This window comes from Dermochelys coriacea, chromosome 2 (genome assembly GCF_009764565.3).
Source record: "Dermochelys coriacea isolate rDerCor1 chromosome 2, rDerCor1.pri.v4, whole genome shotgun sequence".
NCBI classification, from domain to species: domain Eukaryota; kingdom Metazoa; phylum Chordata; order Testudines; family Dermochelyidae; genus Dermochelys; species Dermochelys coriacea.
The window spans coordinates 155,554,454-155,567,662 of NC_050069.1; the positions used below are offsets into that span (position 1 = coordinate 155,554,454).

The 13,209-nt window shown below is 43.7% G+C and overlaps 1 protein-coding gene across 11 annotated transcripts in view; it reads left to right on the top strand.

The window, feature by feature from the left end:
• The window catches only part of TEX10 (testis expressed 10), a 124,015-nt gene that overhangs the window by 63,214 nt on the left and 47,592 nt on the right, over positions 1-13,209 (top strand). For all 11 annotated transcript variants that reach the window (XR_006279129.1, XR_006279130.1, XM_043508529.1 and 8 more), the window contains exons 10-11: positions 2,003-2,091; positions 11,493-11,626. Coding sequence is in view for 9 of the 11 variants with exons in the window: in XM_043508529.1 (XP_043364464.1) it covers positions 2,003-2,091; positions 11,493-11,626 (223 nt within the window). In the remaining 2 variants the exon portion in view is untranslated. The remainder of the gene's footprint in view (positions 1-2,002; positions 2,092-11,492; positions 11,627-13,209) is intronic.

Here is a 13,209-nt window from a genome sequence, read left to right on the forward strand (position 1 = left end):
CCCTGCACCTGACCTGACCTCCACATTGATGTCGAAGTCAGCATCACCATAGCTTCCAGTGTTGAAGGCAGGCCCTATAATGGACTCTCAGAGACCAAGGCAGGAGTTCAGTGCCTTCCCATAAGGACTGATACGGCAAGGCCTCTGGAGGGAAATCCTTCAAGCCCTGCACAGCATCATGGACTGGAGAGAAGGAGCAGCCTGCAACTCTGGACTCAACCAGCGCAGCTCTGGCTCTGTTGTCACACCTCTCAGCATTGATCCTGGCCTCAGTGGTTAAGAGTAGGAAGAACCAGGGCCTCTTGCACATCGGCACAACCTCTAGAGGTCTACTCCTCACCGTCATGGAAAAGAGTCCTCCCTGCCATTGAATAAAGAACTGTCCTCCCTGAAGTCTGCCATTGTCTTCACCAGGAGACATATGGGCTTCCACTGCAGGAAGGGCTTCTGATTTTTGGTTTTGATCTTCTCTATTTTTGACTACCAATAAAACACCCCCAGGGGAAAAAAAAATAAGGAAATTGGTGTTTATCCAATAAATCTTTCCCTCTCTGACACCCTCTCTCCTTGCCCATCTAGTCTCAATTTTCTCTGCTTCCCCCAGCTTCCAGTTCCAGTCTCTTTGCCTATCCAGGACTGGCTCTGAGGTCCCCTTGTCTCCCAGGCTCCTTGTCCCTGTCTATGCTCCCCAGGTACAGCTCTTATCTCCTCTGCATGCAATTCAGGCAACTTCCCTCTTCAAGCTACTTGGGCATCAGCAAAGAGTGCATTGAAACTAAAAGAGAGACTGGCTCCCTGTTCACGGTTCTGGTACCTGGATCAGGACCCAGCATGGGTTAGAACTGTCCAGTGCTGTAATTGCACAGAAACCCTGAAGCCCTGGGATGGAGTATGCTTTAGGCAGGCAGAATTTTTGGGGAATTAAGCTACAAAAATTCTAGCATCTCTTTACTGAGCATGGGTGAACTGCAATTTTCTCAAAGGCTTATATCTTGGCCAAATTTGGGTGGATTTTCATGGTGGCAGGAAAAGTCGCATCCCTGACAAATAGGCCACCCCTTGCTAAGTTTCAGGTTTCTGCCCCAAGTCTTTGGAGTGCTAGAGCTTCTCAAAGAACAGGTCACCAGAAGTTAACATGGGCAAAACAACATATATTCCCCCTAATCTCATTCTTGTAGATGGCTGAACCATTTTGGCTGAGGCAGACACTCAGCATGGGAAATTTCAACCCAAATAATTAATTTGACAAAGTTATAAGCAACTGAAAACAAAGTCTTATAACAGGACGTTGTGGGCCACCTTAATAGGTGGTGCTATTAGCTCTGCATTATGTCTTACCTATTTAAAAATATGACACCATGAGAAACTTCAAAACAAGTTTTACATTGGGTCTCTTTTCTCTGTATGCTTCTTTTTTTATTATAATTCCTGTGTTTAAGATCCTTATCCATTCTAAATATATGCTGACACTATTATTTAATGGACTCCATTATTGCATAAAAAGAGATATTTTAAAGTTACTGAATATAATGAAAAATATAACTTGGCCTTCCAAAATAGTGACTTTTTAATTTTAAAAAAAATTAGTTTTATTTTAAATCTATAACATCAAATGTAAAATAAGGTTCCGGGTAAAATATATTTGGTCCAAAGTATTGTGTCTGGTGGCTGCTATTTTTTCCCATAAATGTTGTATCAATAGTTATGAAAATTTACCAGCTCAGTAACACAATCTACAGGCCATCTTTGATGACAGTCATGGAGGAGGAAAGTTTTCTATTATCCATTTAAAAAAAAACAAACAAAACACCCAATAGGCAAATAAATTTGTGTGAAGCTGGTATAAGTTTTACTTTAACAGTTGGGGGATAGGTGTGCTAAAAATAATGCATACTGATTTGATTTTTAAATTGATTATATTAATGTCTGATTTCCAAAAGTGTATTTTTAATTGTAGTGTTGTATAATAGCCCTCCCATTGTTTGTTTTTGTTTTTAAATAGATCTTCCTTTGCTGGATGGAAATGCCAAGTGCAGGACAGTTCGGTGAACGATGTGGACTACTTCAGCTTCTTGTTTTCGACACTTACAGGCAATCCATTTGAATTTTATAAATTGAAATTAAGAACATTAAATTGATTGTGATAAAGTGATATTGAATCTCATTTAGTATAATTACTTTATAAAGTAGATTAATGATGAATATTAAATATGGGCTAAATACTTTTACACAATGGAAAAAAGATCAGAAATTCTAGCATTGTGATATGCTTTGGTTATGGGTGAGAAAGCACTTTCATTCTTATTTTCTATTTTTAATGGCTTACTCTTTCACCCTCAGTTACCATGTGGACGGAATATTTTTCATATTTTGTTTCAGTACGCAGATATGTACTGCATCTTGGCAGGGAGTTAGACTAGATGACACGGTCCCTTCTCACCCTACGGTCCTATGTTTTCTTTTTGAAAACTTAAAGGAAATCTATTCAACAATGTTTGAATTATTTGAGTAAGAAAAAAAAATTATTCCTGCTTTAAGTGAATTGCGTAACTGCTTTATTTATTTTGATTGATAATAGAATTAATGAGCACAATAGAGTGGGCTTCCAGTGCTCTTTAGACAAACAGAATTATTACCAACCACTGAACACCAATGCAAATAAAAGTCAAGTCCCAAGATTTTCCCAAACAAAGAGGATAAAAGATGTGCTCTACAGAGTGTCTGGATGGTTAAATCTGGCAGACCAAGGTGGGGAGTGAGTAGCATGAGTAGCGAAGAAGCAGTTTGGATTTCAGATTTCATATTTAGCATGTACGTAGTCCTCAATCAGAGGGAGAAATTATTAGTGTGAAACTAGTGTACTGTGCATCCTTAATGCAACGATTGATATTTTACACATGTGAAACTGGATATTGCAATTTTCCCTTTGTGAAATTGCTTTTGCAGATCCCAGCTGCTTTTGTTCTCCACTTTTGGAGCTGAGCATTATGCCACATGGATTGCAGAAATGTGAAAAGCCGTTAGCCTAGGATGGGCTTTGTGCCTTGTTGCGTGCACTGAAACAGCTGTTACAAAAATAGGCACAGCAGCACCTCCCACTTCAATGCCTCCCCCCTCTCCTCCCCGTGGTGATCTTATGGAATCTCTGGTCATGACTCTGGAGTTAATGATGAACTGCATTTTACACTTAAAGCAGCGTTTCAACTTCTTTGCTTTATATGAAGAATACAACATATCTTTGATAAAATTACTGCATTTACTCTATTTGAGTTACAGAACAAGTTTTCTGAAAATTTGAGTTAAAATTTATTTTTAAATGTGTTCTCTAAGAAACTTGGCATTCTTCAAAGCTTTTTAAATCTTGAATAATCTTAATGGAAAAACAAGCTTCAAATTTCTCCTCCTCCTATTCCTGCATTCCTGCTCTGATCATATTCTTGCTCATCTCTATGCCTTCCCAAGGCTCCCCACAGTGCTGCTTCCTGGTGTTGGGAGCTGAGGGGGGACAGTGAGGGGTTGGGGATAGAGTGGGGTTATGGGGAGGAGCAGAGGGAAACAGATATGTGTGGCTTTGGGAGGGATGAAGGATTGTATTGAGGAGAGATGGGTACTATCCAAAGAGAGGGGCCTGAGAACTGGAGAGGTAATCAGTCTCTGAGGTCTGATGTCTGCAATTTATGGCCCCAGTGATGTTGCCGGAGTGCACAATGGAGCTGAGGTAGTAGTGCTGTTGTGCGTAGCCTTGTACTCACTGATCCCTTGGCACAAAGGGACGGGGCTCCCCATTCCAGTCCCCAAGACCAGTGCACAGTCCTGATTTCATCAACACAGGAACCCCCTGCATATGAACCTCTTCTCACATTCCTGACCAAATATACATTCCTGGCCTCACTCCACATTGACCCTGAATCCCGCATTTTTCGCTACTTGCCCATTATGGTCCCTTTGCAGACTCCTCTTCCCCCTGTTCTCTCCAGACTCTCTGTACAGCCTCCTCTTACTCACTGCATGCCACCTGCTGCCCAGTTTACCTCCAGACTTTCATAGGTAACTAAATTGAATATACATATGTTTCTTTTAACTCTGACAGTCAAATTCCACAATTTAATATCTATACATTTACTTGTTTGCCCATATTTTTTTAAAAAATAGTTAAAATAAAAAAAACCACTCAATCCTCCTGATAACCAACTGCTGCCACACTGTTCCTCTCAGCTCTCTGGCACCAGAAAGCAGCACCACCGGAAACCATGGGAGAGGGAAAGAGTGATTCTTTGTCGAGTGCCTGGACATGGCCATTCCACTGTAGGTGCGTGCGCACCCCGAGTAAAGTTGCCAGAAATTTTTCCCTCAGTGGTACCAATTGGGTTGGCTCTGGTGCTCCCTGGTACTGCGCGCTCACAACGCTGGCATAAAGGGCCTGGCTAACCTTGCACCTCTTCATTTCCTTCTTAACGCCAGTGACGTTCGCTGGAACTGCTCTCCATGCTATGGCAAGCTGTTCTCAGTAGTCTTCATTTTTATTTGATTCTTCATATTGTGTATAGTTAGCGTTTAAACAGTTGCTTAGTTATATAGTTTAGTTGGCGCTTCTCCATCAGTTAGCTGAGTTTTGCCTGGAGGCATTTGCGAGGCCAGAGACCTGCTGTCGCTTTCAGTACCACTGGCAGTACAAGAATTGGCAGCACTGGTGCCAGTGGGCAGGTGAGAACATGTAGTCCCTAGCTGTCGTCTGGTTCCAAGCCCCGTGATACCATCTAGAGGGAAACTGTTCTGGCTGGCCCCGATGGAAGCCTCCCAGCCCCATCACCGATTTCTGGCACCAGTAGGAACAATACCACCATGATTCCCGGAGGAAAACTTGTTAGCTGATTTGGAGGTTGGATCAAACGCCTCCCATCCAAGGAGTCACCCTTATTCTCCCTCCAGCCATCCAAGCCCCATCATGGACCCTCAGCACAGGTGTGCCCACCATGTCCTTGGCCTAGCGGTCACTGTCCGCCCTTTTGGAACCCTTTGGGGTTTTCCCCATTGCCAGGGTCCCATTCTAGAAGCTGTGACTCAGAGGCCTCCAAGAGAAGGGTGTCTCCATCTCATTGGGCAACACCCAACCTAGACTCCGGCATTGAGCCCAGTATTGAACTTCAGGATCTGGATCTGCAGGATCCCTTCAGTGCAGAAGGAGAGGAGGAGGTCCCTTGCATGTGCAGGCCGCCTCCCCGTCCTCCCCGGACGAGGCAGTGTTGGGGTGGACATGTTACCTCCTCAAGAGGACTATAAGGCCCACCAGGAGCTATTGAAGAGGTTGGCCTCAAACAGGTTTGCACGCAGAGATAATGAAAGAATCCTCCCATAGCCTGGTTCACATCCTGGTTGCTGTGGGCATGTTGAAAATGGCTCTACCTCTCAGTGAGGCCATTATGGACCCAGTGAAAGCCCTGTTGCAAAGCCCTGCCTCTCTTCCCCCCACATAAAAAAAAACAGCGGAGAGGAAGTACTTTGTGCCTGCCCAGGGTTATGAGTTCCTTCTATACTCTTATCTCTCCCTCCTGCTCCCTGGGGTCCTTGGTGGTCTCAACGGTCAATGAAAGGGAGAGACAGGGCCTACAAGGGGCAATTCCTAAAGCAAATGACTCCCAAGAAACTGGACCTTTTCAATAGAAAGATTTATTCTACTGGGGGACTACAGCTTAGGATCGCCAACCAGTGTAAGACTCCATGATGAAGTCCAAAGACTCGCTTCCCCAAAGGTGCAGGCAGGAGTTCTCCTCACTGGTGAAGAAGGGGAAGATGATAGCTTGGGCATCCTTGCAGGCATCCCTGGATGCGCTGGACTTGGCGACCAGGTCCATGTCCTCCTCAGTGGCCATGTGTAAGACTCGTGACTACAGTCCTCTAGTCTCCTGAGGTCCAGCAATCCCTACAGGACTGCATCGGTGGTCTCAGACCTATTCTAGACCTACGCTGACTCAATGGCTACCTCACGGAACTGAAGTTCCGCATGGTCTCCTTGGCTTCCATTATCCCCTCCCTGGTACTCTGCCCTTGATTTAAGAGATGTCTGTTTTCACATTTTGATCTTCCAAGGCCACAGAAGGTTCCTCAGGTTTATTGTGAACCAGGCCCGCTACCAATTCCCAGTTCTCCTGTTCGGCCTATCAGCGGCCCCATGGGTGTTTACAAAGTGCATGGTGGTAGTGGTGACTTTCCTGAGAAGACGGGGTGCAAGTCTACCTGTATCTGGATGACTGGCTAATCAGAAGCTGGTCCAAGGCTCAGGTAGAGTCCAGAATCCACCTCATACAGTTGACTTGACAAGTCCTGGGCCTGCTAATAAACAGGCAGAAGTCTATTCTCACTCCGGTGCAGAGGATGGAGTTTATCAGAGCTGTGCTTGACTCCTCCCAGGCCAAGGCCTTCCTCCCAGAAGACTGTTTCACATGATCATGTCACTAATAGCACACATCAAGGACCACCCCATTACGTTTTTGTCTGAGACTTTTAGGTCACAGGGCTTCATTCATGTACGTGGTGCAGCATGCAAGACTATGTCTCAGGCTCCATCAGTCTTGATTGGCCTTGGTCTACTCACTGAACCGCCGCCACCATCTAGACTCTGTGCTCACAGTGCCTTTCCCAGTCCTAGACTCCCTCAATTGGTGCCTGGACCCTCTGGCGGGTTGCTCAGGCGTTCCCTTCGCCTGGCCCCAACCTTTGATTTCTGTGATCTCAGACATGTCAGAGCTGGGCTTGGGAGCTCACCAGGGCCCCTCAGGACCCAAAGCTTGTGGTCCCTAGAAGAGCTCTCGCTACACATCAGTGTCAGAGAGCACAAGGCAGTTTGTCTGGCCTGTCAGGCATTCCTGCCTCACATTATGGGCAGGAGCGTGCAAGTGTTCACGGGCAATGCTGCAACTATGTTCTACCTCAGCAGGCAGGGGGGGCTTGCTCTTTCCCCCTGTGTCAGAAAGCAATTCGCTTGTGAGAGTTTTGCATAACCCAGTCAATCCACCTTGAGGCTTTTCACCTTCCGAGAGTGCAAAATGAACTGGCAGATTGCCTCAGCAGGTGTTTCACTACAGTGGTCCCCTCGCCCGGATATTGTCAGGGACGTTTTCCACCGGCGGGCGACTCCCCAAATAGACACTGTTTGTGACCAGATACAACAGAAAGTGTCACCAGTTTTGTTCTGTATGAGGCCACAGCCCCAGGCTTGCTCATGGATGCCTTCTTGCTCCCGTGGGCGGTGCACCTGTTCTGAGCTTTTCCCCCATCCTGCTCGTGCACAAGGTTGTGCTGAAAATCAAGCTGGACAGGGCGCGGGTCATTTTCATGCTCCCTCTCCTCCCAGACTTGATCTCCCAGAACCACAGTCAGCTGCTCCATTCTAACCTCAGCACCACCATCCACTTGATGGCCTGGAAGCTCCATGGATAAATATTGCAGAGTTGGCTTGCTCAGACAGGTCTGCTGGGTCCTATTAGGTAGCAGGAAGCCCTTTACCAGGGCTATGTACCTCTCCATTTGGGCATCCCAGCGCGGAGTCTCTCTCCCACAGTCATCACTGCAGTCTGTTCTTGAGTATTTTTTACACCTGAAACAGCAAGGTTTAGCGATTTCATCAATTTAAGGTTCATCTTGTAGCAATTTCAGCATTCCACCCTACCCAGTGAATAATTGATCCGTTTTTTCGCATGAAATGGCCATTTGTTTCCTCAAAGGCATAGAAAGACTATACTCACAAATACAGGAACCAGTCCCTTCTTGGGACTGTGATGGGTGGAGTAGGCCCTGAGGCCCCTAATGGAAGCCTTTTGGCCCTGCCACACCCCAGAAAAGGGCAGTAGAGAGGTCCTCAAAGCTGCCTATAGTGGCTATGTGGGAAGTAGCCCACCGGGGCCCAGCAGGTCAGTATAAGAAGAAGAATTTATAACTAAATTCAGTTCCTTTCTGAAGCTGGAGGAGCATGGATGGTGTGTGGCTGTCTGAGGGAGCTGCCGGACCTTGGATGAGGTAGTGCTGCCAGAAGCCATGGAGAACAAGAAGGAGCCTTGAGCTTGGTTGCAGGGACTCCATCAGGACAAGGCCTTGAGGTAAAGGTGAAGATGGCGTCGGGAAGTGACCCAGGGAATTAGAGCATTAGCGCAATTTAGATAAGGGGACACGGTAACAGCTGCTATCTGCAGGGTCCCTGGGCTGGGACCCAGAGTAGTGGGCGGGCCCAGGTCCCCCCAACCCTCATTAGTCACTGAGAGAAATGGCCTAAACATTGAGGCAACCGAATAAGGAGGAACTAAACTCTTTTAGTGGCCTAGCTGAAGAGGGCGAAGACATTGCTTCCAGAGACGGAATCCTGGGGCATCGCTCTATTCCGGAGCAGGGACAAACTGAGAGAGACACTTAGAGGGCACTGAACTGGAAAATCTCTCCAGGTAAGAGAGGCCTGGGAGGGAACCCTGACCAAAAGGAGCAGAAATTATAAAAGCTCTCCAGGTAGATAGGCCTGGGAAAGAAGACCTTGAGCAACCAGCATGGAAAATGAATAGCTCTCCCTGTAGAAAGGCCTGACGGAGAAGATCCTGATCTACTGGACTGAGAGACCGCCAAATCTCTTCAGGCAAAGAGGCCTGGCAGGGAAACGCTGAGAAACCAAGGCAAGCACTACTAAAGCTCCCTGGGTAAGAGGCCCCTGTTGGACTTGTACCTCGAAAGGGGTTTCCTTTGCTTTTATCACACACACACACACACACACACACACACTTACACACACTTGGCTGGAGGGCTGACAACACAAACAGGTAAAGAGAGAGTGCAGGCACACGCACTTAGCCAGCACTTAGCCTGACAGGTGAGTGCAACCCCGTACAGGGACCTAAAGCTGGTCTTATCAAAACTGACAGCCCCCTCACCCCCGTTTGAGCCACTGGCAATGTGCCCCTTGTCAGACCTTTTCTGGAAGGTGGCTTTTCTGGTGGCTATTACTTTAGCCAGGAGGGTCTTGTAGGTCTGTGCCTTTGTCGGACGACACCCCCCTCCCCCCCAAATACACGATCTTCTTTACGGATAAGTGCAGCTTCATGCTCACTCTGTTTTCCTCCCAAAGGTGGTTTTACAGTAATCAGGCAATCTTTCTGCCAATTTTCTAGCTAAAAACACACATGAGCAGGGAGGAGCAACGTCTCCATACTCTGGACATCAGATGTGCCCTAGCATTCTACATCGAGAGGATCAAACCGTTCCATAGATCCATCCAGTCTTTATAGTGATTGCTGAAAGGACTTGGCTCAGAGACTTTCGTCATGGATTACATCATGCATTTGCATGTGTTATGAGCAGCAGGTAGGTGTTCCATCACCAGCTAACCTGACTGCCCACTCCACGAGAGCACCAGTATCAGCATTGCTGGCTCATGTCCCTATTCAGGACATTTTCAGAGTGGCGACTTGGTCATCACTGCATACGTTTTCTACTCATTATGCCATTACTGAACTGGCTAGGGATGATTCCAGTTTCGGTCGAGAACTCCAATCTCACCATCCTATGCTACTGCTTGGGAGTCAACTACAGTGGAATGGGCACGTGCAAGCACTTGAAGAAACAATGGTTACTAACCTTTCCATAACTGTTGTTCTTCGAGATGTGTTGGACATGTCCATTCCACAACCCACCCTCCTACCCCTCTTTTGGAGTTGGCCAGAAGGAAGGAACTGAGGGTTTGCAGGGTCAGCCAGGCACTTTATACTGGTGCTATGAGCACATGGCACCAGAGACTGACTTGACAGGTACCACTGAGGGAAAAATTTCAGGCAACTGTGCTTTGGGTGTGAGCACATCTCCAGTGGAAGGTAAGGTTATGGAAAGGCCAGTAACCATTTTTGTGTGTGTGCTGAGGAGATGGGGATAAGTCACTTGCAAATTAATTACCAGATTTACAAATATACTCCAGCTGCTCTGGTGAAGCAAACTAGTTTTAAAGCCCGGTTTAACTGGCTAGTGTACAGCCTGCACATACCAGTGAATCTGAACCTAAAAGTTAGTTAAATTTTATAAAATTGATTTGAGGTTGATACTACAGATCTTCAAATCACTAGATATATATTACATGGTAGTATTGCCTTTAGGATTCTTATTTAACATAGTATGAAATTTTTAATAAGTTAAAGATAAACTACATTAAGATGGAATTTATATTGAATGTATTTATATTGAATAATTTAGGGGTAAAAACATTACAGCAATGTTTTAATTGTAGTGACACCACGAGATAGGAAATATGGGGAGATAAAATGAATATCTTTAAAAATCAGTTTCTTCTCTTTTGGGACCACAAAAACTATAATGCTTGAATCATAATTGTTCGGGTGATAGCGTGACATCACTACAGAGTAGTGATACAGAGCAGTGTTTGGTTGCCTCAATTGTATGTTTACATACTTCAATGAGTTTGGAATTTTCTTAAAGCTAATTTTAAACTCTGAATTACCTAGGTATGTGTTGCTTGTTTTTGCAATTATTACATCATCAATGTAGTGCTTTTATCATTAATTATTTGTATGTACCCACAACTTTAATTCAATTTTAATGTAGATTTTTATCTGGGAATTTATGTAGTCCTGTAAATGTACTAGGCACTTTACAATTGGTAAAACACACAGTAGAAACAAAGAGTGAAATGGAATTCCTTCTCTGATGAGCTTTAATGTAAATTCACAAATATAACGAGAACTGGTGATGGACAAGCAGCTGTATATGAACATAAGGGCTGATAGACAAAACTGAACAATGGGCTTTCAGACTGAGGCCAGGGGAGGACACAGGTTAAAATATTACAATTTTTAAACTTTTTATATATGAGTCATGTTACAAAGTATGATGAGCATCGAATAGAATCTCCGTTGCAGTCATTCTTGCTCAGTTTTTTTTTTCATTTTTCAGGACTGATATTTTGGTTTCCATACAAACTTATTTTCTGGCTTTTCTTTCCTTGCTCTGCATAAATAGTTGAAGCAGTTTGTTTTACACAGATACAGAAATTGCCTCTAAAATTTAAAGTAGGGATCTGTGATATTTAATTTTGCACCAAACCTGGTATATAGAGAAATATGGTTTCTATCACTGGAAATTTTGTCCAGGCACAAAATAGTATACTATTCATATTTTGTAAAGCTGTACATTGTGAAAAACAGAAGTGTCCCTCAGACTTTTTTTTTAACCAAATTACACTCAAAGTTTTGAATGGATGTTTCTTAGCTTTTTCCCTTAACCTACATTTTTGAACCACTTTTTTGTTTTTGGACATTTTTCTTTTTGAACTCAGAACTCATATTTTGATATACTTCTTTCAAAATATCAAGTGAGACCTATTAGAATTGTGGAACAACAAACGTTCTGTGGGCACAAATAAAGGAGTTTTTTTCAATGGTGCTAATAAAGTAGAACAGCGCTTGACTTGCTTTGTGATCCTAACTATTTCATTCCTCCACTGTCTCTAGGATTCTCTAAAGAGGAGTTGACTAGTCTTCAGAGCATTAGAGGAAAACCTCACATTAGCCAGACACAGTTTTCATCTGTCCATCTCTACCTGACTGATCTGGACCAATTTTTACACCACTGGGCTGTGACAGAGGTAATACATCAACACTAATTCTAAGCGACAGCCAACAAACTCGGAACGCTCTGTCCCTTTTCCTTATCCCTTGATGTCTAAAGTCCTTTCATGAGTTAAAAAAAGCTCAGAATATTATTGCTGTTAAACGGCAAGACCATTCTGTAGCTCTCAGGCAGTATTTTGGTAAAGCTGCTTAAAAAAGGTAAGCATGCAGTAATAAAGTGTGTAAAATACTACTTTTCAGAACAGGGAGTACAGCTTTGGTGGAAAATTCTTAAACACAAATGATTGTGTAAGTGTTGACTGTCAAAAGAGAAGAAATTATTGTAGAACGCTAATTTTGAAAGCGATTTTTTGGGAGCACATTTCACTGTTAATTAAATAGCACCCTTATTAAAGTTGAGTCATATTAAGCTGATATTGAGAGTACTTGGATATAATTTCTTATGCTTATTCACTCAGTTTACTGAAAATGAGTAGCCTTCCTGTGGCACTGTGAATTCAGTGCCTATCTATAGGACCATACAAATTTGAAACTTGGGTTTATTGCTGGTTCTAGAAGGATCTGAGGTCACCAAATTTTATTTTAAGCTAGCGAACTGTGAATTGTGTGTTGTGATTTATCTGTCTTTTATTACATGGCTATCACATAACATAACTTCTTTGTATGATAAAAATATAGCTGAAGTTGTGTTATGAAATGTGAACAGAGACTGAAAGTATTTAACAAACCTTAGTGACATGGACACTGCAGTTTTGATCCACCCACTGAACAATGAGGTTGGAGTGCTATGACAAGAGAAATGCTTCTTGGACAACTGCTGTAATTAGGAATTTAGTATTGTTTATGTAGTCTTTCAAGTAATCTTTTTTTAAAGAAAGAAGACCTATTTTAGACTGTTCTGTTTGCTGTAATCAGACCTACAGCATAATTAAACCTACAGTGTAATTCATAGTCTTACTGGTGACCATATTTACTGTGGTAGAACACTGATAGTCTAGATCTGTCTGTACATGTGCATTTATATAGAAGTCTGTTTAAGTATGCACCTTATTTACACATACAAAAAATTTACTAGACTAGAAATAATAGTTTATTGTTGATAGCTTGTTCTGGCTTTTGTATCTCTCACGCTAGTCGAGACAACTCGGCTAGGGTAGTTCAGCCTTCCTTAAGGCCTGGGACTCAGCAAGCAGGACTAAGGTATTTGAGAGAAGTCTAAAATTCCCCAAGGTTCCTTGGTCTCGTACACCTCTTGATGGAAAGCTCCAAGTTCTTTTTCAGGTTCTCAAATGGATAATGGTCCCTTAGCAAGAAGTTGAGTATCTTCTCTGACTTACTCCTCTGAGAAAGAATATTTGGACTCAGGAGTGCCCATCTGCATTTCCTCTCTAATTGCATGTCAGACAGAGACTTGAGGTCCCCCACAAGGGCTAAACTCTGAAAGTGAGCACTGTCTAGGAAGAGTAAATTATTCCCAGACAGGCACAAAAATCCACAAATACCATAAAAACCAAAAAAGAGTGAAAAGACATTCCAGAGTGTCATCTTCTTCTGTCATCTTCCCCAAGGAAGGGGAACTGTGTATTTTGGGTTATAA